This window comes from Anas acuta, chromosome 23, assembly GCF_963932015.1.
Source record: "Anas acuta chromosome 23, bAnaAcu1.1, whole genome shotgun sequence".
Taxonomy (NCBI): domain Eukaryota; kingdom Metazoa; phylum Chordata; class Aves; order Anseriformes; family Anatidae; genus Anas; species Anas acuta.
In genome coordinates this window covers 7,493,767-7,520,235 of record NC_089001.1, presented here as the reverse complement: position 1 = coordinate 7,520,235, position 26,469 = coordinate 7,493,767, and the positions used below count along the sequence as shown (strand labels likewise).

The 26,469-nt window shown below is 60.9% G+C and overlaps 3 protein-coding genes across 4 annotated transcripts; 1 reads left to right on the top strand and 2 right to left on the bottom strand.

Moving 5' to 3' along the window:
- Positions 1 to 4,761: 4,761 nt before the first annotated feature.
- Positions 4,762 to 14,697, top strand: ROBO3 (roundabout guidance receptor 3). The gene is made up of 25 exons (XM_068659243.1): positions 4,762 to 5,320; positions 7,194 to 7,520; positions 8,165 to 8,322; positions 8,394 to 8,514; positions 8,590 to 8,728; positions 9,097 to 9,224; positions 9,309 to 9,433; positions 9,516 to 9,687; positions 9,794 to 10,002; positions 10,150 to 10,481; positions 10,568 to 10,734; positions 10,823 to 10,944; positions 11,036 to 11,252; positions 11,320 to 11,432; positions 11,718 to 11,889; positions 12,002 to 12,187; positions 12,265 to 12,406; positions 12,474 to 12,562; positions 12,644 to 12,832; positions 12,916 to 13,081; positions 13,148 to 13,309; positions 13,602 to 13,708; positions 13,787 to 13,864; positions 13,934 to 14,032; positions 14,112 to 14,697. The coding sequence occupies exons 1-25, from the start codon at positions 5,173 to 5,175 to the stop codon at positions 14,270 to 14,272; spliced, it is 4,029 nt and encodes a 1,342-aa protein (XP_068515344.1). The 5' UTR covers positions 4,762 to 5,172; the 3' UTR covers positions 14,273 to 14,697.
- Positions 14,308 to 20,650, bottom strand: ROBO4 (roundabout guidance receptor 4). The gene is made up of 13 exons (XM_068659242.1): positions 20,493 to 20,650; positions 20,120 to 20,398; positions 19,907 to 20,045; positions 19,705 to 19,832; positions 18,958 to 19,073; positions 18,640 to 18,859; positions 18,446 to 18,567; positions 17,768 to 17,939; positions 17,535 to 17,685; positions 17,317 to 17,447; positions 16,623 to 16,745; positions 16,256 to 16,541; positions 14,308 to 16,135 (listed from the first exon to the last, which is right to left on the bottom strand). Exons 1-13 carry the CDS (start codon positions 20,611 to 20,613, stop codon positions 14,722 to 14,724), a joined length of 3,402 nt encoding a protein of 1,133 aa, XP_068515343.1. The 5' UTR covers positions 20,614 to 20,650; the 3' UTR covers positions 14,308 to 14,721.
- Positions 20,651 to 21,055: 405 nt separating this feature from the next.
- Positions 21,056 to 26,401, bottom strand: HEPACAM (hepatic and glial cell adhesion molecule). Of its 2 annotated transcripts, none has more exons than XM_068659458.1 (7): positions 26,259 to 26,401; positions 24,256 to 24,597; positions 23,746 to 24,027; positions 23,562 to 23,655; positions 23,053 to 23,123; positions 22,880 to 22,950; positions 21,056 to 22,797 (listed from the first exon to the last, which is right to left on the bottom strand). In XM_068659458.1, the coding sequence occupies exons 1-7, from the start codon at positions 26,320 to 26,322 to the stop codon at positions 22,579 to 22,581; spliced, it is 1,143 nt and encodes a 380-aa protein (XP_068515559.1). In that variant the 5' UTR covers positions 26,323 to 26,401; the 3' UTR covers positions 21,056 to 22,578. The 2 variants fall into 2 exon arrangements, with proteins under 2 accessions (XP_068515559.1, XP_068515558.1); XM_068659457.1 differs by having other exon boundaries at positions 24,256 to 24,659; positions 26,259 to 26,397.
- Positions 26,402 to 26,469: the final 68 nt, after the last annotated feature.

The window sequence follows — 26,469 nt, the reverse complement described above, 5'->3', positions numbered from 1 at the left end:
TGGTGCTAATTTCATCTTCCCTCAACTTTCCTATTTCATTTGAAGCTCCGTTTAATTGGGAAAAGCAGGGAAATACAATTAAAAAAAAAAAAAAAAAAGACTGTGCCATCTTTTGCTGAGCAGCAGCAAGATGCAGACCGAGCTTGGCACCAGCTGGGTGAGCGCTCACATTGCATCGCATCAACCAGCACCGCTGGCAGCATACATTGGTCAGGATTAATTTAATTAGGGATGGATGCAGGGTCTGAAATGCCACCATGAAGGCACCCCAGCCGCACAGCCTGGATTGGTACTGGTGTTAAGAGAATGAACCACGTCTCTTTCATTGCAGTGACACCGAACCCAAGCAGTTCATCTATTGACCACAACACACAGTTGCTGTTGTGGTGTCTCTGGGGGTGTTTCCAGCCATGCTGGGGGTGCTGGTGCAGGTGCTCAGCATGCAAGGCCAGGCTCACCCGTATGATGACCAGTTCTCAGCTGGCATCACCTGTGCACTCACTGGGCAGCTTTGGAGACACGTGGATGAGGGACAAACACCCAGTGGCTGCCCTACCACACTGCCACCCTGGGAACCCCAGCACCTCGCTCACACCACCCTTCCAACCCAATCACGATAATTAACAATTAGCAAAGAGACAAGTGGGCAAGCCATTAGATATTCCTGAACTAGTGTTTACTGCTATTTACTGACCTGTTCATAATTAACCTCCCGCTGCAAAAGCATGTTGATGAAAAGAAGTGTAAACTTATTAGCAGTGATGGTGGCTGGTGCCAATTAAAGCAGAAGCTCGAATGGGTTTTCCTGTCATGTGGCAGTGGGCAGCAAAGAGCAAGGTCTGATGAAAGGAGATAAAAGGCGTTGGATGCCTGCGGTGGCAATGCAATATTTAGGAGGACGTGGGGATGCCAAGCAAGGCAGCACACTGCCACTGCGCCTGGGGACACCCCCGGGGGCCACATCCCAATGGGCAATGGCGAGGAGGAGGAGAAGGAGGAGGCAGCATCCAGCTGCCCAGTCCTACGCACAAAGGGACCCAGGCAAGCTTCTTTGGTGGGGGCGGACTGTCACGCCTCTGCCTTTGTCTCCCTTTCAAAGCCAATATCCCAGCCCCAGATGGGTTAATACATAATGCAGACAAGCAAGTAATTGGTTGCCTTTGTATGGCCGTCAGCGATCAGTCCCTGGCCCTCTGATCCCCCATTAGTGGCCATGCAAACAACCCTTCCACCCAATTAAGCACAGCTTTGATAGCGCCTTTCCCAATGATGCGCCAGCCCCAAAGCAGCGATTCGCACATGAGCCACTACCTGTTAGACCTGGCTTCAGGGACGCGCAGCCCTCACTGCTCGCTGTGACCCAGCTGCTGGGCTCTGCCTGGCTCCCCTGGCCCTGAAGGGAGGCCCGGCTGATGAATGATCTGGGCAAACTCTGTATTAAAGAGGTGGAAATGGGATGTTAATATACACCAAGCTGCTCATCTCGAGAACACATGGGCTCTGGCTTCCCAAAGGCAGTGGTAATGAGGTGGGTTGTGATGCCCTGCAAGGAGCCCCTGACTCACTGCCCTGCTGTGCCTGCCAGGCACGGGGAGAAGACATCCCAACACCACTCCTCTAAGGCACTCCAGAATCTTCCCACAAAGCATCCCAGCAGCAGCCTACAAAGTATCCCAGTGTGCTCACTGAGAACATCCCAGCATCATCCCCTAAAACATCCTGGTATCCTCCCTTGGTTTATCATGGCATCATCTCCTAAAGCAGCTCAGTGTCAGCTTCTAAAGCACTCGCTTAAAGCATCCCAGAGTGCTCACTGAAAGCATCCTAGCATCATCCCCTAAAGCATCTGACCACCCTCCTCTAAAGCATCCCAGTATCATCTCCTAAAACATCCCTTGTTATCCCTTGGTGCATCCCAGAATAATTTCCTGGAGCATCTCAGTGTCTTCCCCTAAAGCATCCCCGCGTGCTCAACTAAAGCATCCCAGCAGTATCTTCTAAAGCTTCCTGGCATCATCCCCTAAATCATCACACCATCCTCCTCTAAAGCATGCTGGAATCATCACCTAAAGCACATCAGTTTGCCCTCCAAAAACATCCCAGCTTCGTGGTCTAAAGCACCCTGGCATCATCTTCTACAGCATCTCAGTGTCACCACCTAAAACATCCCAGTACACTCCTCTAAAGCAACCTACATCAACCCTGAAGTGTTATCCCCTAAAGAATCCCCCCCACACACACTCCTCTAAAGCATCACCCACCCCTCTAAAGCACCATCTCCTAAAGCCTCCGGGCATTATCCCCTAAAACATGCCATTATCGCCCCTGCAGCATCCCACTACACTTCACAGCATCATCCTAAAGCATCCCACCATCATCCCCTAAGACACCCCGCTTTGCTCTTCTCCAACACCCCCGTGTCACCACCTAAAGCGCCCCATCTCTTCCCCCTTGTTGTGCCCGGGGCCCTCCTCCCTGGCACGGCGTCCCGTGCCCTGTATAAATATTCAACGCGCCGCATTTCCAGGCAGCCGCCGACACAGGCGATAGCAGGGAGCTCCCCGGGGGTATGCTAATAGCCGGGCTGTGCGGGATTTACATCCCCCGCATCGGCATGGGGGCTCCCAGCCGCTCGTTTGCCCATACAAATGCCTTGTCGCTAGTCATTACTCAGCTCCGGCCCGCCCGGCTCCCACCTTGCGGCTCCGTGCCTCAGTTTCCCCACCCCGATGCCATCCGGCACCGCCGCAGAGGGTTGGGAAAGGCGGGGACAGAGACTGCGGAGATAAAGAGGGACACGGAGGCAAAGCCTGGGGACAGCCTCACCCTGTCCTAGCCTGATGCAAAAATTCTGAGGAGCGATTTTCAGCCACGCCCGAGCGGCACCCAAGCCCTGCGCAAACAGCCACTAATCGCCGAATTAAAGGACAATTAGGCAGCGCGGCGGCGATAATAAATCTGCTAACAAGGAGGCAATGCCCCCAGCACCACCCCGCGCTCGCTGTTTGCCCATCTGATTAACAGGGACAAATCGGGGGATTAGCTGCCGGGACGAAGTGGTTCCTTTGTCTGCTTCCCCCGTCCCAAGAGGAGGTTTTGGGGGCTGGATCTGCGTGTGCCGCCCTCAGGAGCCTCTCACCCCTGTCTTAGGCCTGGGGTGACCCAGAGCAGGGTTAATGTGGAGGATTTCCAACAAGCCAGGGCTGGGTGCTTTAATCCCCAGGGCTCCCCAAACCCTCGGATTCACATTAAAAACTCTTCAGAGCACTCCATTAAAAGAGGCCCAAAAGCTCTCTGGGGACGGGTAGCTGTGGGATCCCCGGTGCACAGCTTGTCACCACCTTAGAGGGGATTAACAAGCTCCTCTACTCTCTTTCCCGGCCAAGGAGATGCTGGAGATGCCCTGTCCTCGCTGCTTGGCTTTCCGGGGCACACAGAAACCCCAGGCTAGGGGAGGGAAGATGCCATGGCATTAAATATTCCGGCACCACTTTCAATTACCAATGCAGAGAATTGTTAGAGTTGGATAAACCTGTTATTCTGCAGGTAATTTATTTCCACTTTTTCCTACCAGGAGTCCCTGGACTGCTGAAAGCCCAGCAGGAGAAATGGAAAAGCTTTGTGTTACTATTAAATTAATATTTATTTGCTTTCTCTTCTTGCCCATGAACAAGAGGAGGCATGAATAATGCATGGCCCTGCAGATGCCTAGATAGGAGCTCTGTGGTCGCAGCAGTGACTTTCCTGGCTGGGGCTGAAAGAGGTGGAGTGGCTCCCAGGTGTTCACAGATGTGCCAGAGGGCCCCAGAAATCCAGATGTGCATCCAATGCACATGCCCGTATGCCACCAGACGTGTGCACAACCTGTGCCCCTTCAGTTGTGCACGCCTGCACATCTCTGCACCCCTCTAGATGTACACCTGTGGCCTCCAGCACAGCTCCATGTGTGTGCCTGTTCTCCAGAGCCCTCCAGATGTACGGCCAGATGTGAACTCACCCAGACCCTATTTTCACGTCCAGTTGAAAGCAGCTGAACATTGTCATGGCTCCAGATGCACACAAATTCAAAGTATGCTGCTCTCCAGAGGTGAGTGTGCACTTCCAACACAAAGGTGCCTGCATCTATGTGCACAGCTGTGGCACCAGGGACCCATCCAGCTGTGGGTGCACACAACGCCCAAGCCTCGCAGCTGTGCGCACCAGCTGCACCCCAGTTCTGAATCATAAAAACCTGCTGTCTCCCAGCTGTGCACAATGGCCTGAAAAAGCCTCCAGATGTGAACCAGTGTTGGAGCACATTCGTACCCCAGATGAGCTGAGCTGCACAGGCCCCCTTTCATCTGTAGGTGTGCATCCAGATGTGTGTGTCTGGTGGCCACTTCTTCCAGATTTATGGCAAGGGGGGAGCACAGGCACCTCCAGATGTGCACACAGATGTCACCCAGCTGTCTCCCCATCACCCGTTCCTCTTCCCAGCCACCTCTTCCCATCCTGCCCGCACACCCCAAGCCCCCTCGCTGCCCCCATCCCCTCGCCAGCCGCAGCTTTGTGCTTTTCCAGCCTGGTCATTAGTGCCACCCTAACGAGCCCCTTCTCACGCCAGGGGGATGCAGCTGGGGGGCCATGCTCAGGCTCCAATTAGCGCCGGGAGCAGTCAGCTCCGAAAAGGTGCATTGCTTCACACGGTAGCCCGTCGCATTAATAAATCCGCTAATTGCCAATTATGAATTTGAGAGGCGTTTTGCAAAGGCAGAGCAGGGGGTGACGGCAGAGGCGGGACCCGGCATACTGTGGGATCGTCCTGGGCTCCCCAGCAGCATCTTCGTCCCCTTCGTCCTCCTCCTCCCTCCATCCCCCTCGGCTGGGGGGAGTAGCTCAGGACCCCCCTGCCCCCCCTCCAAGGGTGACCGCCGCTCCCCGGGTCCCCCCCCTTTTCTCTCCGCCCCCCACCTCTGTGCCCCCCCCCTCCGCTTCTCGCTGGCCTCGCCCCCGCTCCCCGCCGGGACCGGGGGGCGGTGCCGAGCCGAGCCCAGCCGAGCCGAGTCTTGCCGTGCTGAGTCTTGCCGTGCTGTTCTGGTCTGGCAGTGCCGAGCTGAGCCGAGCCGTGCCGTGCCGGATCCGGCCAAACCGTGCCGGGTCCGGCCGTGCCGGGCCGTGCCGGGCCGTGCCAGGATGCTGCGGTACCTGCTGAAGACGCTGCTGCAGATGAACCTGTTCGCGGACTCGCTGGCGTCCGAGATGTCCAACTCCTCCGAGCTGCTGCTCGGCCTCAACGGCAGCATCACCGCGCTCGACCTCCACAACCTCACCGCCGGCAACGGTACGCGCCCAGCCCCGCGTCCCGGCCCCGCCGTCCCGGCCCCGCCGCTGGAAGCAGCGCGCAGCCCCCAGCCCCGACCCGGGACCTGAACGGGGACCGGCCCCGCGTCCTCACACGCGGATCCGTCCCGTGTCCCCAGAGCAGCCCCGTTTTCCAAAGCCTGTGCCTTGTCCTGTGACTGGGAGCGGCTTCGCATTCCCAGACAAGATCCGTGTTTCCCAAACCGACCCTGCGACCCCGCGCCGGGAGCGCCGCATGTTCCCAAATCGTCCCTGTACCCCAAACCGAGGCCACTCTCGTATTCCCAAAGCCGCTGCGCTCCCCGAGCCGGGAGGGTCTCCGGGGCAGAGGCGGTACCGGAGGGACGGGGGGGGCCGGCTGCATTTAGAGCACTTCTTGAGTTCTTCACCTCTCTTCCCCTCTCTTTGCGCCCAAAATTTTTGCTCCGTTTGGGTCAGGGCGGGCCGATCAGGGAGGGGGAGCCCTGCTGCAGGAGCCCCCCTGCGGGAGCCCCTTGTCCCATCGCAGCCGGCTGGGCTCGGCAAGGGGCCCGGCTCGGCCCCCCTGCACGTGCCAATTAGCCCCGCGCCCAGCAGCGCCCCTCGGGGTGCCTGGAACCCCGCAGCATCCCGTCCCCACGGCAGCGCATCCCTCTCGCCAAGGGCTTCCCTCTGTCCCGCAGGGGTGACCCTCCCGGCTCTCGGTGCCCCTTACCCGCACGCACCCTCCCCCCCCCAGCCCATCTGCGTGTGACAGCAGTGACACTCCGTGACCGAAGCCCGAACTGCAGCGCCGGCGCTGGGGCACGCCGAAATGGCACTGGGGGACCCGTCGGGACACACCGCTGGTGGCCCTGGGGACACAGCGGGCCGTGCCACTCGGTCACAGTCTGGAGGAAGCCGGGGCTGGGGCGTCATTAAAGTCCCGCTCTTTAATTAACTGCCGAAGGGCTCGCCGAGGGGCTGGGATTTCTTGGCCCGCTCCAGTTTGGGGGTCTCTGTGTGGCAAACGCTGCTCTGAACTCTGGCTTGGTACAAATCAATGCAGGCACCAGCATTAATGAGCGTTAATTAATTCTCCTGCCTTAACGATAGGGATTTCCCTGGGTTCATTGAGAAACAGACACACAGACTGGATGGGGAGGGGAGGCTTTTTTTTTTTTTTTTTTAATTAAAACCAAACATTTTCTGCAACTTAATGTCACCAACTCCTGGCGTGCCACATCCCAGGGGAAGCAGGCACCAAAAGTACCAAACAGGGACAAACCGTGCTGCACTGAGCTCTTTGGTACAGACCCTTTAATTGCTGACCCCCCCCGGCTGCAGCCAACACCCTGCCCTGCGGGTCCACCACTCCTGGGACAGTGCCCGCACACTGTGGGCCCTGACTACCCTTCTCTTCTCCTCCACTGCCCAGGTTTTCTGGTCCAGCATCCTTCCCAGGCCAGGACATGTGTCCCCCTCCCTGTCACTGTCCCCATCCCTGTCCTTGCTCCTGTTCCCGTCCTTGTCCCCATCCTCATTCCTGTTCTTGTCCTTGTCCCCATTCTAGTCCCCATTCTCATGCCCAACCCTGTCCTTGTCCCCATCCCCATTCCAATCCTCGTCCTGACTCCCCCTCTCCCTCCCTCTCTCTCTCTCCCATTTCCATCCTGTCTCTATGCCTATCTATGTCCCCATCCCCACATCTCCTGCCCTATACTCTCATGGCCTTGCTCCCAGCCCCCAGTCCACACAGGGAAGGGGACACAGGAGTGACATGGGGGGGCGGAGGATGCACAGGAGCCCTCCCCACTGCCAGCTGAGCCCTGGACACACTTCATCTCACCTCCTGGGGGCTGAGCATCCTCAGGGTATGCAACACACTTCCTCAGGGTCCCACCCCCAGCTGGAGGACTCGGCACCCCGCATCGTGGAGCACCCCTCAGACCTGCTGGTGTCCAAGGGTGAGCCGGCCACGCTGAGCTGCAAGGCAGAAGGACGCCCCCCGCCCACCATCGAGTGGTACAAGGACGGGGAGCGGGTGGAGACGGACCGTGAAGACCCCCGCTCCCACCGCACGCTGCTGCCCAGCGGCTCTCTCTTCTTCCTCCGCATCATCCACGGCCGCCGTGGCAAACCTGATGAGGGCGTCTATGTCTGTGTGGCCAGGAACTACCTGGGTGAAGCCACCAGCAGGAATGCCTCACTGGAGGTGGCTGGTGAGCACCCTCCATGCTGCCACCCCCTTTTCCCAGCCACTGGCTTGGGGCAGAGCTGCTGCCCTGGTCAGTACTGGAAAATGTCATGAGGAACGGGTCATTTGGAGGGGCATTGGGGGATATCAGGGGTCTTCCAGCCCCCCTCTGTTTCCCTGTTGTCACCTCCGATCTGGGCTGCTGCTGGATGAGGGGGTGAACATCCCCGCCCTCCCGCCGCCCCCCTCCCTCCAGCCCTGATGCTGCTAAATGAAAACAAGTGAAAATATTGTACCTGGTGGCATCCCCTGGCTTCCCTCGCTTTGTTGGGTGGCTCGGTGGCACCCTGGGGTCCTGCAGGGCTGGGTGTCAGCCCTGGGAACAAGCCCCAGGACCAGGGTTTGGGGGTGATGGGGGACACGAGAGGGATGGGGGTGGATGCACAATGGGGGACAGTCTGCACTGGGCTTGGATTAAGCACCAGAGTTGCTCCTTGGTCATGCAAACATTAACTGCAGCATCACTGGGTTTATTGCTGTACCCTGGGAAATCATTTCCATGCTGGGAAAGGGTATTTTTTGCCCACAAAAGGGGTTCCTGCTGCAGAAGGAGCATACAGATGGGGAAACTGAGGCAGGGCTGACGCTGTGGCATCCCTCCCCTCCCAGTGCTGCGGGATGATTTCCGGCAGCCCCCCGGGGATGTGGTGGTGGCGGTGGGTGAGCCGGCCGTCCTTGAGTGCGTTCCACCCCGTGGTCACCCTGAGCCCACTGTCTCATGGAAGAAGAACGGCGCCCTGCTCAATGACAAGGATGAGCGCATCACGGTGAGGGACAGGGTGGTCCCCAAAAACCAGGGTTGGTGTTTGGGCCCTGGCTGAGCTCGGCTTCCCGGCAGATCCGTGGTGGGAAGCTGATGATGGCCACCACACACAAGAGCGATGCTGGCATCTACGTCTGCGTGGCCACCAACATGGTGGGGGAGCGGGACAGCGAGCCGGCTGAGCTGGTGGTCTTCGGTGCGTGGGGGCGAGGATGTGTTTTTCGGGGTGCTGGGGGTGGCAGGGCTGTGACAGACAGCAGCTGCCCCACAGAACGCCCCACATTCAGCAAGTGGCCACTAAACCAAGCGGTCCTGGTGGACGAGATGGCTGAGTTCCCCTGTGAGGCACTGGGGGACCCCCAGCCCACAGCCCGCTGGCGCAAGGAGGACGGTGAGCTGCCACCGGGAAGGTAAGTGGTGGGCGAGGGGCTGGCACAGAGGTTGCCACAGCCGGTGCTGGGATGGGCATCTGTAATGGGGCTGGGTATGCTGGTACCTCATCCCATGTCCTCACTGCATCCCACATCCCCATCGCATTCCACATCCTTGCATCCTGTATCTCCACCACACCTACATCCTCATCACATGGTGCCTCCCCTTCACATTCCACGTCCCCAACACAATGGTTCCATCTTGCAACCACATCCCTGCTTGCATCCTGCATCTCCCACCATGTCCCCCTCACACCCCACATCCCCATCACACCCCATGTCCCCATGGCACCCTTGTGGCACCCCGGTGCCCTGCTGGTGCCGTGGGCTTGGGGGGTCCTCCCCAGGTGGGAGCTGCTGGCTGACAACACCCTGAGGATCAGCCGGGTGCGTGTGGAAGATGAGGGCACCTACACCTGTGTGGCCGAGAACAGCGTGGGCAAGTCAGAGGCCTCAGGCACCCTCATCGTGCGCGGTAAGGGGGGACCCCTTAGGAGCACCCCAGCATGCTTGCAAGTATGCAACCCCCCCTTTTCTTTCTGTCTCCCCCCTGTACCAGTGCCCCCCCAGCTTGTCACCTGGCCCCATAACCAGAGCGTCCCCCCTGGCCACAGCGTGACCTTCCAGTGTGAGACCACAGGCAATCCGCCACCAGCCGTGTTTTGGCAGAAGGAAGGCAGCCAGGTCTGTCCCCTGCACTGTCCCCAGACCTCCGACACCCCCGCCCCCACCACACAGCAGAGCTTTGCCTCCCTTCCTCCCCCAGACGCTGCTGTTCCCGGGCCAGCCTCCCCAGCCAGCCAGCCGCTTTTCGGTAACCCCCGGTGGTGCCATGACCATCGCTGCCGTGCAGCCGACCGACGCAGGCTATTACCTGTGCCAGGCCATCAGCGTGGCCGGTAGCGTCCTGGCCAAGGCACTGCTGGAGGTGGAGGCGGGTAGGTGGGCGCCAGGTCAAGCAGAAAAGGTGCGTTTTCAGCACACCTGCTGAACTGTGGCAGGGAAGGGGAGGGGGTTCATTTGGATATTTCCCCCACCCTGCAGCACCCACTGAGCATGGGCCACCAGTCATCCACTGGGGCCCCGCCAACCACACGGTGCTGCCAGTGGGGGCCACGGTGTGGCTGCCCTGCTGGGTGGCTGGTGACCCCCAGCCCCACGTGGCGTGGCTGAAGGACGGCCGGGCCATGCCGGGCCCCGAGACCCGCACCAGCCTGCTGGAGAATGGCACCCTGCAGATCAGCAGCCTGCGGGTGAGCCGTCCTGCTGGGGAGAGCCCTGAAGGACCGGGGGGGGCTGAGATGGGGAGTGGGGTGCAAGGGGTGGTGGGTGCCCAAGGTGCTGGGTGCCCAGGGTGCTGGCTGCTCAGGACAATGGGGCAGGAGCTCTTCCCTTTGCAGGTGACAGACTCGGGGCAGTATGAGTGTGTGGCCACCAGCTCAATGGGTGAGACGCGTTGGAGTGGGACCCTGCAGGTGCAAGGTGAGTTGTGGGGATGCTGTGGGACCAGGGAAGCCATGGGACTGGGGAAGCAGCTGCCATGGGTCTCAGCACCTCTCCTCACAGGTGATGGATCTGGACTTTCCCCACCACCCCCAGAGCCTGCCATCCTCCCCCAGCCACCCTCTACCCCTCTGGTCACCAACGTCACTAAAAGCAGTGTTACCCTGAGCTGGAAAGGGAATGAGCAAAGCAGTGGCACAACTGTCACCTATGTTGTGGAAGCTTTCAGGTATCCCACAGCTGCCCCCTCCAGGTTCGGTGGGGACCTGGTGGCCCGGTGCCACCCTGCCATGGGTCACCTTTGTCCCCTGGCAGTGAGGCAGCAGGTGGCCCGTGGCAGACAGTGGCAGCCAACGTGGAGGGCGAGACACACACTGTGAGTGGCCTTGTCCCTGACACCGTCTACCTCTTCCTGGTGCGGGCAGTCAGTGCCCATGGGCTCAGCGACCCCAGCGGAGTCTCAGAGCCCATCCGCACCCAAGGTGAGACCCAGAAGAGGTGCAAAGGGACCCAGAACCCTTTGGTGCATCACTGTGGCCATGCACCCAACACCATCCTGCTTTTTGGCAGATGCCAGCCCCACGCAGCCAGGCCTGAACCCTCAGCAGGTGCCAACGGAGCTTGCGCAAGTGGCCGTGCACCTGCAGGAGCCAGTGGTGCTGCCACCAGGTGCCGTCCGCCTCTCCTGGACTGTGAGTGCAGGGACACGGTGGGAGAGGAGGGGGACATGATGCAGTACATCCCATGACCCCCCTACCCTGTTCCCATCCCTTGTGTCCCCAGGTGGAGCCCCCATCGCCCTTCGTGCAGGGCTACCAGGTGCTGTACCGGCGGCGTGGTGGGCGCTGGGAGGCACGGGACGTGCGGGCACCAGGCGAGCGGGGTGCCCTGCTCACTGGGCTGCGCCGCGGCCAGGACTACGAGGTGAAGGTGCGGCCCTACTTCCACCATCTCCACGGTCCTGACAGTGCTGTGCGTGCCCTGCGCACCCCCGAGGCGGGTGAGTGTGGGAATAGGGTGCGGGGATATGGGGCAGCACGGCCATGACACCCCGCGTCGCCCCACAGCCCCCAGTGCCCCACCACGGGCTGTCAGTGCAGTGGGGAATGGCACCAGTGTCCGCATCTCGTGGCAGCCGCCACCGCTGGCTGAGCAGAACGGTGTCATTCGTGACTATCGGGTAAGTGGGGCCAGCAGGGGCCCACATCCCCATCACATCCCACATTCTCATCGCATTCTTGTTGCATCCCACATCCCCATTGCATCCTACATCTCCAGCCCATCCCACGTCCCCACTGAATCCTGTATCCCCATCACATCCCGCATCTCCATCTCGTTTCACATCTTTATCACGCGCATTATTCCCATCGTCTCTCAAGCCCTCACTGCATCCCACGTCCCCATCACACCCCACGTTTCCCTCTGCCCCCCCCCCCCCCGCCATAAAGATGCATCCCCCCACCAGATCTGGTGCCTGGGCAACGAGAGCCGATTCCACATCAACCAGAGTGTGGAGGGGACGGTGCTGGCAACGGTGCTGCAGGGGCTGGTGCCTGGTGTCCCCTATCGTGCTGAGGTGGCAGCGGCCACCGGCGCGGGTGTGGGTGCTCGCAGTGCACCTGTCCCCATCCATATTGGTGAGTGCCCCCGCACTGTGCAGGACCCACGGGTGGGGGCTACAGGGGTCCTCCTTGTGGTGGGTGCCGTGGTTGGCTCCTCGGAACCTGCTGGTTCCCCCTCTGCTTGCAGCACCTCCTGTGGAGCGGGAAGCAGGGCCAGTAGGCCGGGGTGGTGTGGCTGAGCACTTGGCGGAGATGGCGAGGAGGCCGGCCTTCATCGCTGGCATTGGCGGTGCCTGCTGGCTTGTCCTCGCTGGCTTTGGTGCCTGGCTCTATGGCCGCCGCCGGAGGAGGAAGGAACTGAGCCACTTCACGGGTACGGGCACAGGCACGGCCCTGGGTGTCCCAGATCCACTTGTCCCCAGCGCCCACACAGGGTTCCTCTCCTTGCAGCCTCCTTCGCCTACGCGCCCACGGGTGCACCTATGGGTGCTGCAGGGCCCTGCCGTGGCCCCACTGCACTCTCGGCCCAGCCTCCATCTCTCTCTGCGCTCACCTTTCTGCACACCCCGGCTCCGGCGCGTGGCAGCCCCAGGTAATAGCACGGCCCCCTGGGAACTGCAGCCCACCCGGGGATGCCCCCTCAGCCTGTGTCCTCACAGGGCTGCCGTTGGTGGTCACCCGTGGCTGGTGGACGCGTGGTGTGGTGGTGGCACCAGCAGCCTGGACACTGCTGAGAGATACTACAACGGTGAGGGGTCAGCTCGGGGTGGGGGCTGGCAAGGGGCTGGGGGTGGAAGCCAGTTCTGACAGGGCCGGCCATGCTCTGCAGAGGCTGGCATCTCCCGCTACATCGCCCAGACGGAGCCATTTGGGGCGGGGGCCACCGAGGGACCCATCTACAGCAGCATCGAGGTGGGCAGCGAGGAGCTGCGCACCTTCCACCGTCCCTGCTCGCAGCATGGCCTCGAGCCACTGGCCACCCTGTACGCCCACATGGCCCCCGGCCGCCCCGAGCACGGTAGGGCCATGGCAGTGCCAGGGGGATGTGGGGACGTTGTGGGGCATCCCTGTCTCTGCAGCCCCACGTCCCTAACCCCAAAGGGAAAAAACTGGGGAAAGCGGTGCAAACGCCCATGCTGAGCTGGACGGAGCTGCTGCCCCCACCACCCTCAGCCAGCGAGCTCAGCCAGTACGCTGAGGAGGAAGAGGTGAAGAAGGAGGAAGAGGAAGAGGAGGAGGTGGTGGAGGAAGAAGATGAGGAGGGCAGGTAAGTGCATGTGGCCAGGGGGGCTGTGGCACGCTGGCCCCAGCACCCACCCCGTGCCCCCTGCAGCTTGGGGCTGGAGGACCGGTGTCCCCTCGGGGAGGACGTCCTTCAGCCCGCCGCCTCCTCACCTGCCACCCCTGCCGGCTGCTGGTCCCCTGCCGTGCTGGCACCTGCACCCCGCGAGGACATCTGCAGCCCCCACCGCTTCGACAGCCCCCGCCTGCCCCGGTAGGAGATGCCACTTGCTCAGGCTGCCAGGCCCGCCTCACCCGATGTCCTGTCGTGACATAGCACAACGGGGACACGGCACCGCGGTCCGGGCGTAACACTGAGGTCCAGACAGGGCAGCACCACCCGGCTGTGCTGCCACCGTGCAAGTTGGCTGCGGCTTTGCAATCCAGCTGTGCTGCCAGGCCACCAGCACAGCACGGGGAGCTCCTCTATGCTCCCCCCACTTCCCCACCCCTTTCAGGCAGCGTCGATGATCCCCAGCCCCACATCACCCCTCCCTCTTTCCCAGGAGGCCCCCCCACGGCGCAGGACCACCACCAAGCCCCCCACTGAGCTCCCATGGCCCAGACACAAGCGAGGGCCATGTGCCCCGAGCCCACCGCCCCCATGGCACAGGTGAGCCCTGGGGTGCCAGTGCAAGGGCTGGGGGTGTCTCACCATCGGGGCGGGGGTCTGATGCTCCATCACTCCCAGGGAAAACCCGCTCAGAGACCCTGAAGAGTCGCCCGAAGCCCAAAGGAAGCCGCTATCGCCGGGAGCAGCATCTAGGAGGTGAGTGGGTGTCCGGGGGAGGGGGGCAGGGGCCACCCGTGGCACTCAGCCCCCGCTCCCTCCCTGCAGCAGACCTGCCGCCACCACCGCTGCCGCCCCCAGGTGAGACCCCCAGCCAGGAGCCAAGCGGTGCTGAGCGTAAGGCTGCCCATCGCCCACCCCGCCAGGGTAAGCCCTCCCGGGGAGCCGATCACAACAACAAGTGTCAGGATGGACGCTGCCACCAGCGCTGTTCCCTCCCCCGCAGGTGACATCGTCCCCTACAGCAAGCCCTCCTTCCTGGCCCATGGCTGCTCCACCACTGGCAGCGCCTCGTCCCGTGGCTCCACCAGCTCCCGTGGCCATGGCTCAGGGCGCAGCCGCCACCCAGACCCGCTGTCACCCTGCCCGCCGCATGAGGAGCGATGAGGCAGCATGGGGACAGTGACACAGGGACAGGGATGTTGGGGTAGAAATGGGATGCTCATTAATTTTGGTCTGAGATGCATAAATAGGTGTGCACAGAGCCAGTGGGGTGGGCAGAAGCTTGAGGGAGGGACGAGGATGCTCTGGGTGGGGACAAGGATGCTGAGGATGCCTGAGGATGCTCGGAAGGGACAAGGATGCTCAAGAGGGATTAGGAGGTTTGGGACAGCCCAGGACAGTCGCAGGGGATGAGGGTGCCCCAGAAGGATGAGGACCCTGAGGCCAAGGCTTGTTGGGAGGGACAAAGGGAGGAAGAGCAGGAGGGGCACCCGCTGCCCCAGTGCCGCCCATCCTTTGCATGTAGCTTTTTCTAGCGGAGAGCCCCTTTTGGGGGAAACAATGAATAAAGCTGGATTTTAGCCAAGCCAGGCAGACTCTGGCCTTCCCACCTTCTATATGCCGGGGGCTGCCGTGTTTCCGTCTCTCCTGTCCCTGGCAAGGAGCCCGCCCTGCTTGCTGGCCACCCTGGCCCAGGGGCTGCCCGTCCCTGTCCCCAGGGCCACCTCCCCACAGAGAGGGAATGATGCCTGGCGACTCACGGGGACAAGGGCTCCATCGGCATCCTCGAGGCTGAAGCAGAGGCTGTCAACAGCCACAGCCAGAGCCCGGGCAAAGCTGGCATCGAGGAGGAAGGAGCCATCAGAAGAGCTCGCCAGGCTGCAGCGGGTGCTGGGGACATTTCCCTCTGAGACGGAGCCCCAGCCATTCAGCAGAGACCCCCCTGGGGAGCCCCCCTGGTCCCACACGTCTGTCTTCTCTTCCTCCTCGTCCTCCTCCTCTTCCTCCTCCTCCCCATCGCCCAGCTCTGAAGCAGAAGGTCCGCAGATGTACCCATAGGTGTGCGGAGGGGAGAGGGGCCGGGGCACAGGGACACACCGGGGATGTGTTGGGGACGCCGCTGACATCGGGGGATGCTCCATCCCTGGGGTGTCCACGGGGTGGGCGGCCTCCCGTGCCTGCTCCAGGTCCTTGGCCACCTGCTGTGGCGTGAGGACCCCATCGCTGAGTGCCAGCGAAAGGTGGGCAGGGTCTGGGGACGCATCCTCAGGGTGCCTGGTGGCCAGGAGCATGTTCTTGGTGTGTCCAGTGACAGTGGCCAAATCCCTGGGGTGCCTGGTGACCACAGATGTATCCTCAGGGTACCTGGTGTCTGGGAACACATCCCTGGGATGTCTGGTGACCAGGAACGTGTCCCTCGGATGTTTGGTGTCTGGTGATGTGTCCTTGGGGTGCCCAGCAACTGGGGACTTGTTCTCATGATATGTGGTGAGCAGGGAGTGCCCAGTGGCTGGAGACATGTCCCTGGGGCGCTTGGTGACTGGGGACATTTCCTTAGAGTGCCTAATGACTGGGGACATGTCCTCAGGGCACCTGCTGACAGGGGACATATTCCCAGGGCACCCCCTGGCTGGTGACATATCTTTGCCGTGCCTGGTGGCCAGGAACACATCCCTGCAGCTCCCTGCTACTGGGGGCGTGTCTATGGGGCTCCTGGTGACTGGAGACGTGTCCCGGGGGTTCCTGGTGACCAGAGATGCATCCTTGGGGTGCCTCATGACCAGGGACACATCCTTGGGGCTCCTTGTGACTGGGGACATGTCCCTGGGCCTCCTCAGGACTGGGGACATGTCCCTGGGGTTCCTGGGGACTGGGGACATGTCCCTGGGCCTCCTCGGGACTGGGGACATGTCCCTGGGGTTCCTGGGGACTGGGGACACGTTCCTGGGGCTCCTGGTGACTGGGGACGGGTCTCTTGGGTTTCCAGTAACTGGGGACAAGTCCCTTGGGCACCCAGTGGCCAGGAACCTGTAGGCACAAGGTACACACTGGCTTTTGCCACTGGTCCATGTTGCAGCACGTGGCTGGGGCGCAGGAAGGGGCCACCCCATAGCACCCAGGGCATCCCCAGGAGATGTGTAGACTCACCGAGTCCCTGCAGGGTGCCAGGCGCGGGGCTGCCCTCGGGGTGCCACCAGTGTCTCAGTGCCAATGGATGCCAGTGAGGCACTGCCCCGCCGTGCTTTTGGGGAGATGAGAGCTGGCAGCCACCATAGGTCCCCTCCTGCCAGTGCAGCGTCGCCGTCCTGTCCCTTCTGCTGAAGCAACCCAGCCTCCAGGCCAAAACGTGTCCCCCACTCACCACCACTCACGGGGATGGGAATGGTCCCGAGTCCGGCTGCCACCACTGGGGTGCTGTGCACTCGGTCCAGCTCTGTGTGGGGACACAGCCACCGTGAGCAACCTCCAGGTATCCCTGTGGTGCACTCCCCCCATCCCGATGCTCTGTTCCCACCTCGCTTGTGGATGCGCTCCCAGGGTGCTGGGCTCAGGGTGCTGGGTTTGCGGTGTCCCCTGCGATGGTCGCTGCAGCTGGGGGATGTCGCAGGACTGAGGCTCGGTGGCTCCGAGGACAGGGCTGTCAGGGCAAGAGCTGTCAGGGCTGGGCACCCGTGGGTGCTGAGCCCCTTGCCCCCTGCACCCCAGGCTCTGTCTGTCCCCGGGTTTCTGCTGCCTGCAGAGAGGGTCTGGTGGCACTGAGGGGGACCGAGGAGGGGGAGTCCTGTGGCATCAGGGGGTCCCATGCATGAGGTGAGGATCTCGGGCACCCTTCGAAGGTCCCTTAATACCCTGTGGGGGTCACAGGTACTGTGTGAGGGGTTCCATGGCATCACTGGGGGTTCCCATTGGGCATGTTAGTGTCCCAGGTACCAGATGGAGGACCCATAGCACCTTAGGGGGGTGGTGCCAGGTGCTCAGTGGGCATCCCAGGGTAGTGGGTGAGGAGTCCCAGGTATTCTATGGGGGTCCCCTAGCACCCGGGGGGGGCGGTGGGTGGTCCTAGGCATTGGGTGGGGGTCCCATAGCACTCTGTGGTGCTCCCATAGCACAGGGTGAAGGGTCCCAGGCACTGGGGGGTAGTCCTACAGCAGCGGGGGAGGGGGAGGGGTCCCATAGCCATGGGTGAGGGCTCCCGACACGGAACTCACGGGAGGGCTGGGGGTCCCTGCTGTCGCTGCCCAGGAGCCGGCTGCTGAGGCTGCTGCTGCCACTGAGGTTCTGGGGGACGCAGCTGGGTTTCCAGGGGCTGCTGAGCCATGGCGCATCACTGTCCCCCTCTCTGCAGGGCAACAGCATCTGCCATCAGCGTCCTTGTCCCTTCTGTGCCAGGGACCCTGTTGCCACCCCCCCCCTCCAAGCCACTCACCTGTGGCGTGCCAAGGCATCCTGCCTGGCGTGGCGCTGGCAGAGGAGGAGGAGGAGGGCGAGCAGGGCCAACCATAGCAGCGAGCCAGCAGCTGCGATGACAGCAGGCTGCCGCAGAGCCCGCACCACCCCAGTGCTCCCTGCCGTCACCTCTGCAAGGGCATGGCTGATGTCACCTCTGTGCCACTGCTGCGTCCTCCCCCCCCACGCCCCATCATGGTCCCCGTCCCCTACCCAGGACACTGCAGGTGGCATTGCTGGGGACCCCCAGCCCTGCGCCGTTGAATGCAGCCACCTGGATGCAGTATCTGGCCCCGGAGACAGGCAGGGGGATCTCCAAGCGGTGGGTGCCTCTGTCCACTGTCCTGTTGGTGGGGTGCGACCAGCCCTCGCCCAGACACCAGACCTGGTTTGGGGGCCGATAGGTGGTGACCCTGCACTGCCACACTAGCATGTGCATGGGTGCCCCGTTGAATAGACTCCCCTGGGATGGACTCTTATTGATGGGTCCCTCTTGGATATACCCCTTGGTTGATCCCCATAGAGAGATCCCCTTGGTGAAAACCCCTTTTGGATTAGGTCTCCTTGGATGACCTCCCGTAATAAACTTCTTGGATGGTTCTCCCTGGATGGACATAATCCCTCCCCCCCCCTTGGATGGGTCCCATTGAATATATCTCCTTGGATGGTTCCCCCACCTTGGATGGACCCCTCTTGGGCACAACCCCCACCAGGAATGAATTCCCCCTTGGATGACCCCCCTTGGATGGAACTCCCTCCATGAATGGATTCCCCCTTGGATGGATTCCCCTTTCACAGCCCCTATACCCCCCTCAATGAAACCCTCTTAGATGGACCTCTCAAATGGATCCTCATTGGCCAGCAACCCCCAGTGCCCCCCGTCACCCAAACCTGGTAGCCCCGAATGATGCCATTGTGAGCATCAGGGGGAGGTGGTTCCCATCTCACGACAACGGTGCTGTTCCCTGGCTCAACCTGGCCCACGGTGACATGCTGGGGCGCCGCGCTTGGCACTGCCGGGACAGCAATGCTGAGACCCTGGGACCTCCATTGCCCCCCTCATCCCACCCACCACCCCAGTGTACCTTCCTCAGGGATCCAGAGGTGCCAGCTGTTGCTGTCCAAGCCCCAGGCCCCTTTGGCATAGGGCCGGACCTTGAACTCATACTGGTAGCCCCGTTGGAGCGCAGGGATGACAGTGCTGAGCTCCCTGCCCACATCCTGCTGGGACCAGGCGGTGCCGACAGGGAGCAGGCAGCGGTACAGCACCGCGTAACCCTCTGGCGCTGGCCCTGGCGTCACCATCTGGAGGGGATGAAAAAGGCTGTAGGGACACAGCCAGGACATGGGAAGAGGGCCCCCTCCCAGCCCGGTCTCTTTGGGTGTCCTGGCAGTACACGTACCCGCCAGCGGAGCCAGGCGGCAGCGGTGGTGGGCAGCGCGGTGCCATTATCCAGCTGCAGCCGCATGGCCAGCAGGTCCTGCAGCGTGACCTCCCGCCGGCCTGCAGGCAAAAGGTCTGCAGGGAAAGGTGAGTGTAGTGGTGGTGCCTGCACCCCAGATAGCCATGCTTGGGGTCCCTGATGTCTCCTTGGATGGACCCACTTGAATGGCCCCCTTGGATGGACAGCTCTTGAATGGCCTCCTTGGATGGACCCCATAGTAGACTCCTATTGTTTCATCCTTCTTAGATGGACTCTTTGGATGGATCCCTCTTGGCTGGATCCCACTTTAATGGGAATCCGCCCCCCTGCCTTAGATAGATCCCCTTGGAGGAACTTGCTTGGTTGGATCCTGCTTATACGGACTCAATGGACTCTCTTGGACGGGTTCGCCTTTGACGAACCTCCTTGGATGGACACTCCTTAGTCTGACCCTTACTTGGATGATTCCCCTTAGACGGACCTCATCTATATGGAACCCCTTGGATGTAACCTCTTGTATGGAACCCTTCAGACGGACCTCCTCAGCCAGAGCCCTCCTTTTGGAAGGAGCCCCTAGGATGCACTCTCCCTGAATGAACCCCTTGGATGGCCCTTCTTTGATGGACCCCCTTGGATGGACTCCCCTTGGATGACCCACGTGGATGGACCCCACTGAGATGGCCCCCACAGACAGTCCCCTGGATGACCCTGTGCACTGGCACTGACCCTCCACTTGGACACGAGCGGTGGCAGTGGCGCTGCCCAGCTGGCTCTGGGCTGTGCAGATGTAGGTGCCAGCATCGGCGGCTGTCACGGCGTAGAGGCGCAGCGTGTGCTCCTGGTCCACCTCGTGCCTGCAGGCACCAGTACCCCGTCACCCTTGTCACACACCCTGGGGAGGTGACGCTGCCACCCTGCCACCACCTACCTCCCCCAGGGCAAGTCTCCATTCTCTTTGTGCCACTGCACCCGTGGCGTGGGATCACCCTGCGCACTGCAGCCCAGCTCCACTGTGCCACCAGCCACCACCACGGCATCACTTGGCTGCCGCACAATGGCTGGCTTCTCTGCAGGGAGGGGACATCGGTGAGGTTACGTTGCACATTCCCATGTCCCAGGCCCCTGCACCACCACCACTTACCTAGGACAGTGACGTGGGCGCCCCGGCTGTGCCGCTCACCTGCCGCGTTGGCCGCCACACAGACATAGACCCCCGCGTCGGTCCTGCGTGCTGGGGCCACCCGCAGCTTCCCGCGGGTGACCTGATGACGTCCCCCAGCTGGGCGCAGGGTGACGCCGTCCTTCCTCCAGGAGACACGGGGCTCGGGGTGCCCAGCGGGAGGCACGCAGTCCAGCTCCAGCACCTGGCCCGCTGTGGCCACCAGATCGCCAGGCTGCAGGCGGAAATTGTCCCGCAGCACTGCGGGAAAGGGGACACCACCCTGGGTGGGGACACATTCAGGGTGTCCCATCCCCCCGCCCATCACTGTCTCCTGTCCCCAGGTTGTCCTTACCAGCTGGGCGCTCCACCATGGTGTGGGGCTCTGCGTCCCCCCCGAGGGGGTGGCAGCCCCCCAGGCACAGTGCAGTGGCCCAGAGCCCCAGCCTGAGTGCTGTGGCCCAGCCGCTCGCCATGGCCTCCGCGTTTCCTCCCAAGATCCGGTCCCTCCCAGCTAGGGTACAATGGCCGGATGCAGGGGACGGGAAGTGCTGGAGGGACACGAGCAGCTCAGCTGTGGGAGCAGCCACTGGGTTGAAGGGAAGAGCAAGATAAGAAGAAATGAGCTGTCAGCTTGGAGCTGGGAGGCCTGAAGGGCAGGCTGCCATTGGTAGGGACCAGAGTGAACAGCCTCGAGGGGGCACTGCAATCTGAAATATGGCAGAAATTTCAGCGTTTCCCAAACTGCCCCTGGTGCTGCTTCCCCCCATGGTGAGATCTCCCTGCCAGCCGTCCCCTAGACCTCATTCTTTTTGCAGCTAAGACATGCTCAATAGGTGCACCGAGCCCATCGGTCCTCAGCTGCCACCCGCCTCCCCCATGTTGCCCCGACCCCCCAGCACACCAGGCACCCCCAGGCTGAGTAACACATTTAGTTTATTAGTTAGTAGCATTTGTGGGTGCTCACACACCCCGAGCACCCCGGGGTGCCCCAGCACCCACCCCGGTGACCCAGTCCTCCAGCTTTGTCCTAAACCTATTCCTCGGGAAGCCTGGGGCAATGCGAATGGGTGTGCCAAAAAACGGGTGATTTTCACAGAAAATCCATAGGCAGCAGCGGGCGGGTCTGGCTGGTGGCTGGGAGAGGAGTGTTCACTTATGGGGCCTGGGCCCGTGTTTTGGGGACAGCACAGCCAGGGAGCTGGGGGGGCCTTCCACCTGTGTGCATGGGTGTGAGTGCACGTGAGAGCCTGCACGCTAGCTTGTGTGCACAGGGCTGTGTGTGTGTGTGCACAGTGCTCTTGCACATGCAAGGTGCATGCGTGCTTTCTCTGCACACCCTGTGCATGCTCCCTGCACACTCGTGCATACTTCGTTCATGCTCTTCTCACTGGTTCCATGCACGCTCCATCTGCACGCTCCATGTATGCTCTTGCTGAACACTCATGGTCTCTGCACACTTCATGCACACACGAATGCTGACACACTTTTTCTGCAAATGCCATGCACACTTACCTGCACGCCCCAAGCACACACCGTGCGCGCTTTCTCCACATGCTCCATGAGCACTACCTCCACACAATCCATGCTTTGTGTATGCTCTCCTGACATGCTTTATGCATGGCCTTTTACATGCTAAATGTGTAATCCCTGCACACTGTGCGCATGCTCTGTCTGAACACTCTTGTGCATGCCCTCTTATATCCTTTGTACATGCTCTTTCTGCTTGCTCCAAGCTGCTCTTTCCACATGCTCCTTGCATGACCTCTTGCATGCTCTGTGTATGCTCTGCCTGCATGCTTTCTCCACACACTTTGAGTATGCTCTCTCTGCATGCTCAGTGCATGATGTCCCTGCACACTCTGTACACACACTCTACATGCACTGCACATATCCTTTTGCATGCTCCATGCATGCTCTATGCACACTGCATACATGTTCTCTGCACGCTCCATGCACATCTCTGCACACTCCATGCACGCTCAGTCTGCATGCACTCTGTGCACTCTCTGTGCACACTGCATGAACGATCTCTGTGCTCACTCTGCCTGCTCTTTCTGCACAAACTGTGCACACTGTCTCTGCATGCTCCATGTGTGCCCACTTGCACAGTCCATGCATGCTCTCTTTGCACACTGTGTGCATGCTCTCCACGCATCCTCTGCGCACACTCACTCCGCAGACTGTGCCTGGGCTCCCTCTGTGCATGCTCGGTGCACACTCCCTCTGCACACTCAATGCACGTGCGTGTGTGTTCCCCGTGCGCCCCACACCCTGCCCCACAGCCAGGCCCTTCCAGCAACACCCCAGCACCCCTTGCGGGGCGGCAGGGTGCAGCTCCAGCTGAGATCAATACCAAATTAGTGACTTCCCGCTGTGCCCCACATCACCCCTCAGTGCTGGGGGGGGCCGTCCACGTGTTCCCCGCCACCGCCGCCAGCTCAGGCACTGATCTCCAGGGCGCTGCCTTCCTCCTGCTCCCGGATGGCAGGGACACCGGTGGCCCGCAGAAGGCGTGGGGCGGTGCGGGAGCGCACAGGTGAGCCGGGGGGTGAGCGGGGAGGGCGGGTGGGGGCGGGCGAGCGGTGGTAGCGGCGAGCCCCTCGCCCCGGCGAGCGCCCGGCAGGCGGCGGTGAATCCTCCTGGGGTGCTGGGGTGTCCTGCGGGGAGGGCGTGGGTGTTGACACAGGGGCGATGCTCCGGCGTTTGTCTCGGTGTTGCCTGGCCCCGCTGCCCACTCACCTGCTCCTTGAGGATGTACAGGGCCAGCGGGGCCTTGCGGTCATGGTCGGTGCTGCGTGGGATGGTCTCGGCTGCAGGAAAGGTGAGGAAGGGAAGGGATGGGAAGAGAAGGAAGGGGAAGGTGGTGGGTGCTCAGGGCATGGTGCTGCCCATGCTGCCGGCACCACACTCACCCTCGTGCTTGGGGTGCTCCTCATCCTGCTCGGTGTAGTCGGGGGGGGGCGGCTCCGCTTGCTGCTTTGGTCTGGGGAGGGAACAGAGGCAGTGATAATGGTGGGGATGGGATGGGATGGGATGGGATGGGATGGGATGGGATGGGATGGGATGGGATGGGATGGGATGGGATGGGATGGGATGGGGACGGGGACAGAGACGAAGATAGAGACGAAGATAGAGATGGAGACGAAGATGGAAATGGAGATGGAGATGGAGATGGAGATGAAATGAGATAGGGTGGGATGGGATGGGGTGGGATGCGATGAGGTGGGGTAGGACAGGGCAAGTCAGGGTGAGATGAGATGGGATGAAGTGGGATGAGATGGGACAAGAGTGAACAGGACAGTATCAAATGGGATGGGATAAAACAGGGCAAGATGTAAGGGGGAAGGGAAGGACAGGACGGGATGGGATGGGACAGGACAAGAAGAAACCCCTTTGACTCCCATGTTCCCCTCAGCCATACTTCTTAGATGGTTTCCAGCAGGCACAAACAGTCACCAGGGTTACAAGGAGGAAGATGCCGCCCGTGGAGAGGATGATGTAGAGGGAGCTCCGGCCTAGGGGAGAGCAGCAAGGGGGGAACCCCCCCAAAAAATCTTAACCAGGAACATCTGCAAGCAATGTCCAGCCCTGGGGACACATCTTACGGTAGACAGTGAGCTTCACGGGGATGCTGCGGCCATGGCTGATGGGGTTCTCCACCAGGCAGCTGTAGACATCGTCATCAGCCATGAGGACGCGGGTGATGGTGAGGATCTTCTGGTCAGGGGAGAGGAGAAGGCGGGAGTCGTTGCTCAGCGGCCGCCCATCCTTCAGCCAGGTGTAAGTCGGCTTGGTGCCGTTCTCATGTGAGCAGTTGAGGGTAAAGAACTCGCTGAGCTCCAGCACCGTCGAGGAGGCCACCAGCACTTGAGGCTTTGAGATGGGGACTGTGAATGAGGAGAGCCAAGGTGACACCAACGCCCCAAAGGACACGGATGGACAAGGGGAGGACATCAGTGCCCTAGTGGGGACCCGACCTAGCTGCAAGCAAGCTAGAACCACCTCTCTGTATTGCTGAACTCCCCAAACCACCTCCCTGATGGACAAATTCCTCACAAAACACTGTGGGGAGAGATGTCCCAAGGGGAAAACCAAGCTCGGCTGGGTGCCCTTACTGTCCACAGTGAGGTTGATGGTCTTCTCGCCGGTGAAGGTGTCATCGGTGATGGAGACCTCCACCTCGTAGGCACCCTCATCAGCCAGCTGCAGCGGGCTGATCAGCAGTGAGCCGTTCTCCAGCACGCGGATACGGTCGCGGTAGTCGGGCCGCAGGTTGCCGATGATCTCGGTGCCGATGGACTGGACGACGGTGACAGGCTTGTCCCGCTTCAGCTGCCACTTCACCACCGGCTTGTCGGGGCTGGCACTGGCGTAGCGCACTGACAGCAGCGCTGCCTTGCCTGCCGTGCCGCGCACCAACGCCGACGGGCTGGTGATGTTCACCCCCGCCAGCAGACCTGGGGATGGGGGGGAGACAGCGGGCGCCGCGTCCCGGCCCTCCGAAAAAGGGGAAAACCCCCTCCCGGAGCCGCAACGAGCATCCCTGAAAATCCCTCTCCTGCAGCATCCCCACTGTTTGCACGGAGGTTTGCAAAAATGTATGCATCACCCCAAAAAAGTGCTTTGGGAGGGGGTTGATGCAACATTTGGAAAGTGCACTGGGGGAATTGATGCAACACTTTGCAAAGTGTATTGGGGCTATTCACGCAACCCTTGCAAAGACACACACACAGGGCTTCCACCCCAAGCCCTAGAGGATGCTCTTGTCCGGCCACCCCCCCGTGCCAGTGCACAAACACAGCACTGGTGACCGAGCCACCATGTCCCAGTTCCGAGAGGACCTCCTGGTACCCATCACCCCACAGGGAAATTCAAGCTGTTTGTGCTCAAAGCAAACAGCAAGGCTTAAAAATCTCACTTTTGAGGGAAAACAAAAAACAAGAACATAAAAATAAAATGGGTTTAATCCCCAAAACAGCCCTGTCCCCACTAGTTTGAGAGCCTCATCCATGAGCCCCCATCCAGATGCTGTCACCTGAAGTTGACCAAACCCCAGACTGAAGAGGGGCGGGAGGTGAAATCAGCTGGGGGGGGGAGGAGGGGAGACGAGGAGGGAGGCAAGCAGAGCAAGAAAGGGTTTAAACAAGCCTGAAAGTCACGGGACCTATTGGTATGCAGCATCCGTCCATCCATCCTCCCCAGCAGCCGTGGAGCTCAGCCCCGAAAAGGCACCGTGGGGTGAAATTTGGAATAAAACCCGGGCACATGGTCAGGATGCGGCCCCTGCCCCATCCCCACACCCTTGTGTGTCTAGAAGCCCATTCCTGCCCTGCTTTAACCCCTTTGCTTTATATTTTCAAGGTTCTGGAGGGAGGAATGGGAGGGATTTAGGAAGCATCACACAAACATCCCCGAAACACCAATCCACCAATCCTTCCTCCAAATTGCTGGTTTCTTCAAGTCCCCCCTTCTCCCCTCCCCCCCCCCCCCCCCTTCATGGAATAAATTTTGGGGTGCAAAACCAATCCACTTTGCTCTGCATCCTCAGCCCACATTGCTGCCTTTGTGTGCAAACTTTTGAGAAATGGTGGAAAAGAATTGCAGCTGCCTTCCTGTGCTGGCCCCCCAGAGGGGGTGGGTTTGCTCCTTCAGGGGGTGCTGAGCCTCAGAAATCAGTGTGCTGGTGGAGGGGGGCACTTGGGGAATTAATGCATCCGGGTGAGATGCAGTGGGATGGGGGAACAGGAGAGAAGCAGGGTGAGAAAGGGGCTTTTGAGGAAAGATGAAGAATGAGCAATAAAAGGGTTTGGGGAAGTCAAAATCTGCTGTCTGAGCCTGGGGTTCACCCCCCACTCCTCCCCAGCAGGATCTGCTTTTCTCCCACAGAGCTTTTTCCCTCGCTTCTGGACCCTTTTTTTCCTCCTTTCCACCCCTCTGCCACTGGAGGGGCTGCTTGGCAGCAGCGCGCATCCCCCCCTTGCACCCAAGCACCCCCCCAAACCCCCAATTTAATGAGAGCCCCCGGCCTCCTCCACTCCTGCCCCATTTGGGTTAAAACAAACAAACAAACAACAGAAAAAGAGGGGAGAAAAAGAGAGGAGGCTGGCTGCCCCCCTACCTGCGTGCAGCGCCAGGAGCCAGGCAGCGGGCAGCAGGCATGGGGCGGCCACTGCTCCCCACATTTCGGGCAGGCTGCAGGGGCCCCGCTCTGCGACACTTCCCTGCTCTGGGCACGTCCCTCTGTGCTGCTGGCCTGCAGCCCAGCCAATTTTTTTTTTCCTTTTTCTTTTTTTTTTTTTTTTTTTTTTTTATTTGTCCCTTGCTCTCTC

What these genes read in the sequence shown, in the direction of transcription:
- ROBO4 (XM_068659242.1), bottom strand. Translation starts at nt 20,613, where the DNA reads ATGGCGAGCGGCTGGGCCACAGCACTCAGGCTGGGGCTCTGGGCCACT. An exon ending in CAGGGACCCCCAGCCCTCCC is followed by an intron (nt 16,746 to 17,316) that starts GTGAGTTCCGTG and finishes TTGCCCTGACAG; the next exon opens with CCCTGTCCTCGGAGCCACCG. An exon ending in TGGCACCCTGCAGGGACTCG is followed by an intron (nt 16,136 to 16,255) that starts GTGAGTCTACAC and finishes TTGTGCCTACAG; the next exon opens with GTTCCTGGCCACTGGGTGCC.
- ROBO3 (XM_068659243.1), top strand. Translation starts at nt 5,173, where the DNA reads ATGCTGCGGTACCTGCTGAAGACGCTGCTGCAGATGAACCTGTTCGCG. An exon ending in GGTGAGCTGCCACCGGGAAG is followed by an intron (nt 8,729 to 9,096) that starts GTAAGTGGTGGG and finishes GGTCCTCCCCAG; the next exon opens with GTGGGAGCTGCTGGCTGACA. An exon ending in GGCAGAAGGAAGGCAGCCAG is followed by an intron (nt 9,434 to 9,515) that starts GTCTGTCCCCTG and finishes TTCCTCCCCCAG; the next exon opens with ACGCTGCTGTTCCCGGGCCA.
- HEPACAM (XM_068659457.1), bottom strand. Translation starts at nt 26,299, where the DNA reads ATGCCTGCTGCCCGCTGCCTGGCTCCTGGCGCTGCACGCAG. An exon ending in GCTCCTGGCGCTGCACGCAG is followed by an intron (nt 24,660 to 26,258) that starts GTAGGGGGGCAG and finishes CGGCTCCGGGAG; the next exon opens with GGGGTTTTCCCCTTTTTCGG. An exon ending in CGTGAAGCTCACTGTCTACC is followed by an intron (nt 23,656 to 23,745) that starts GTAAGATGTGTC and finishes GCTCTCCCCTAG; the next exon opens with GCCGGAGCTCCCTCTACATC.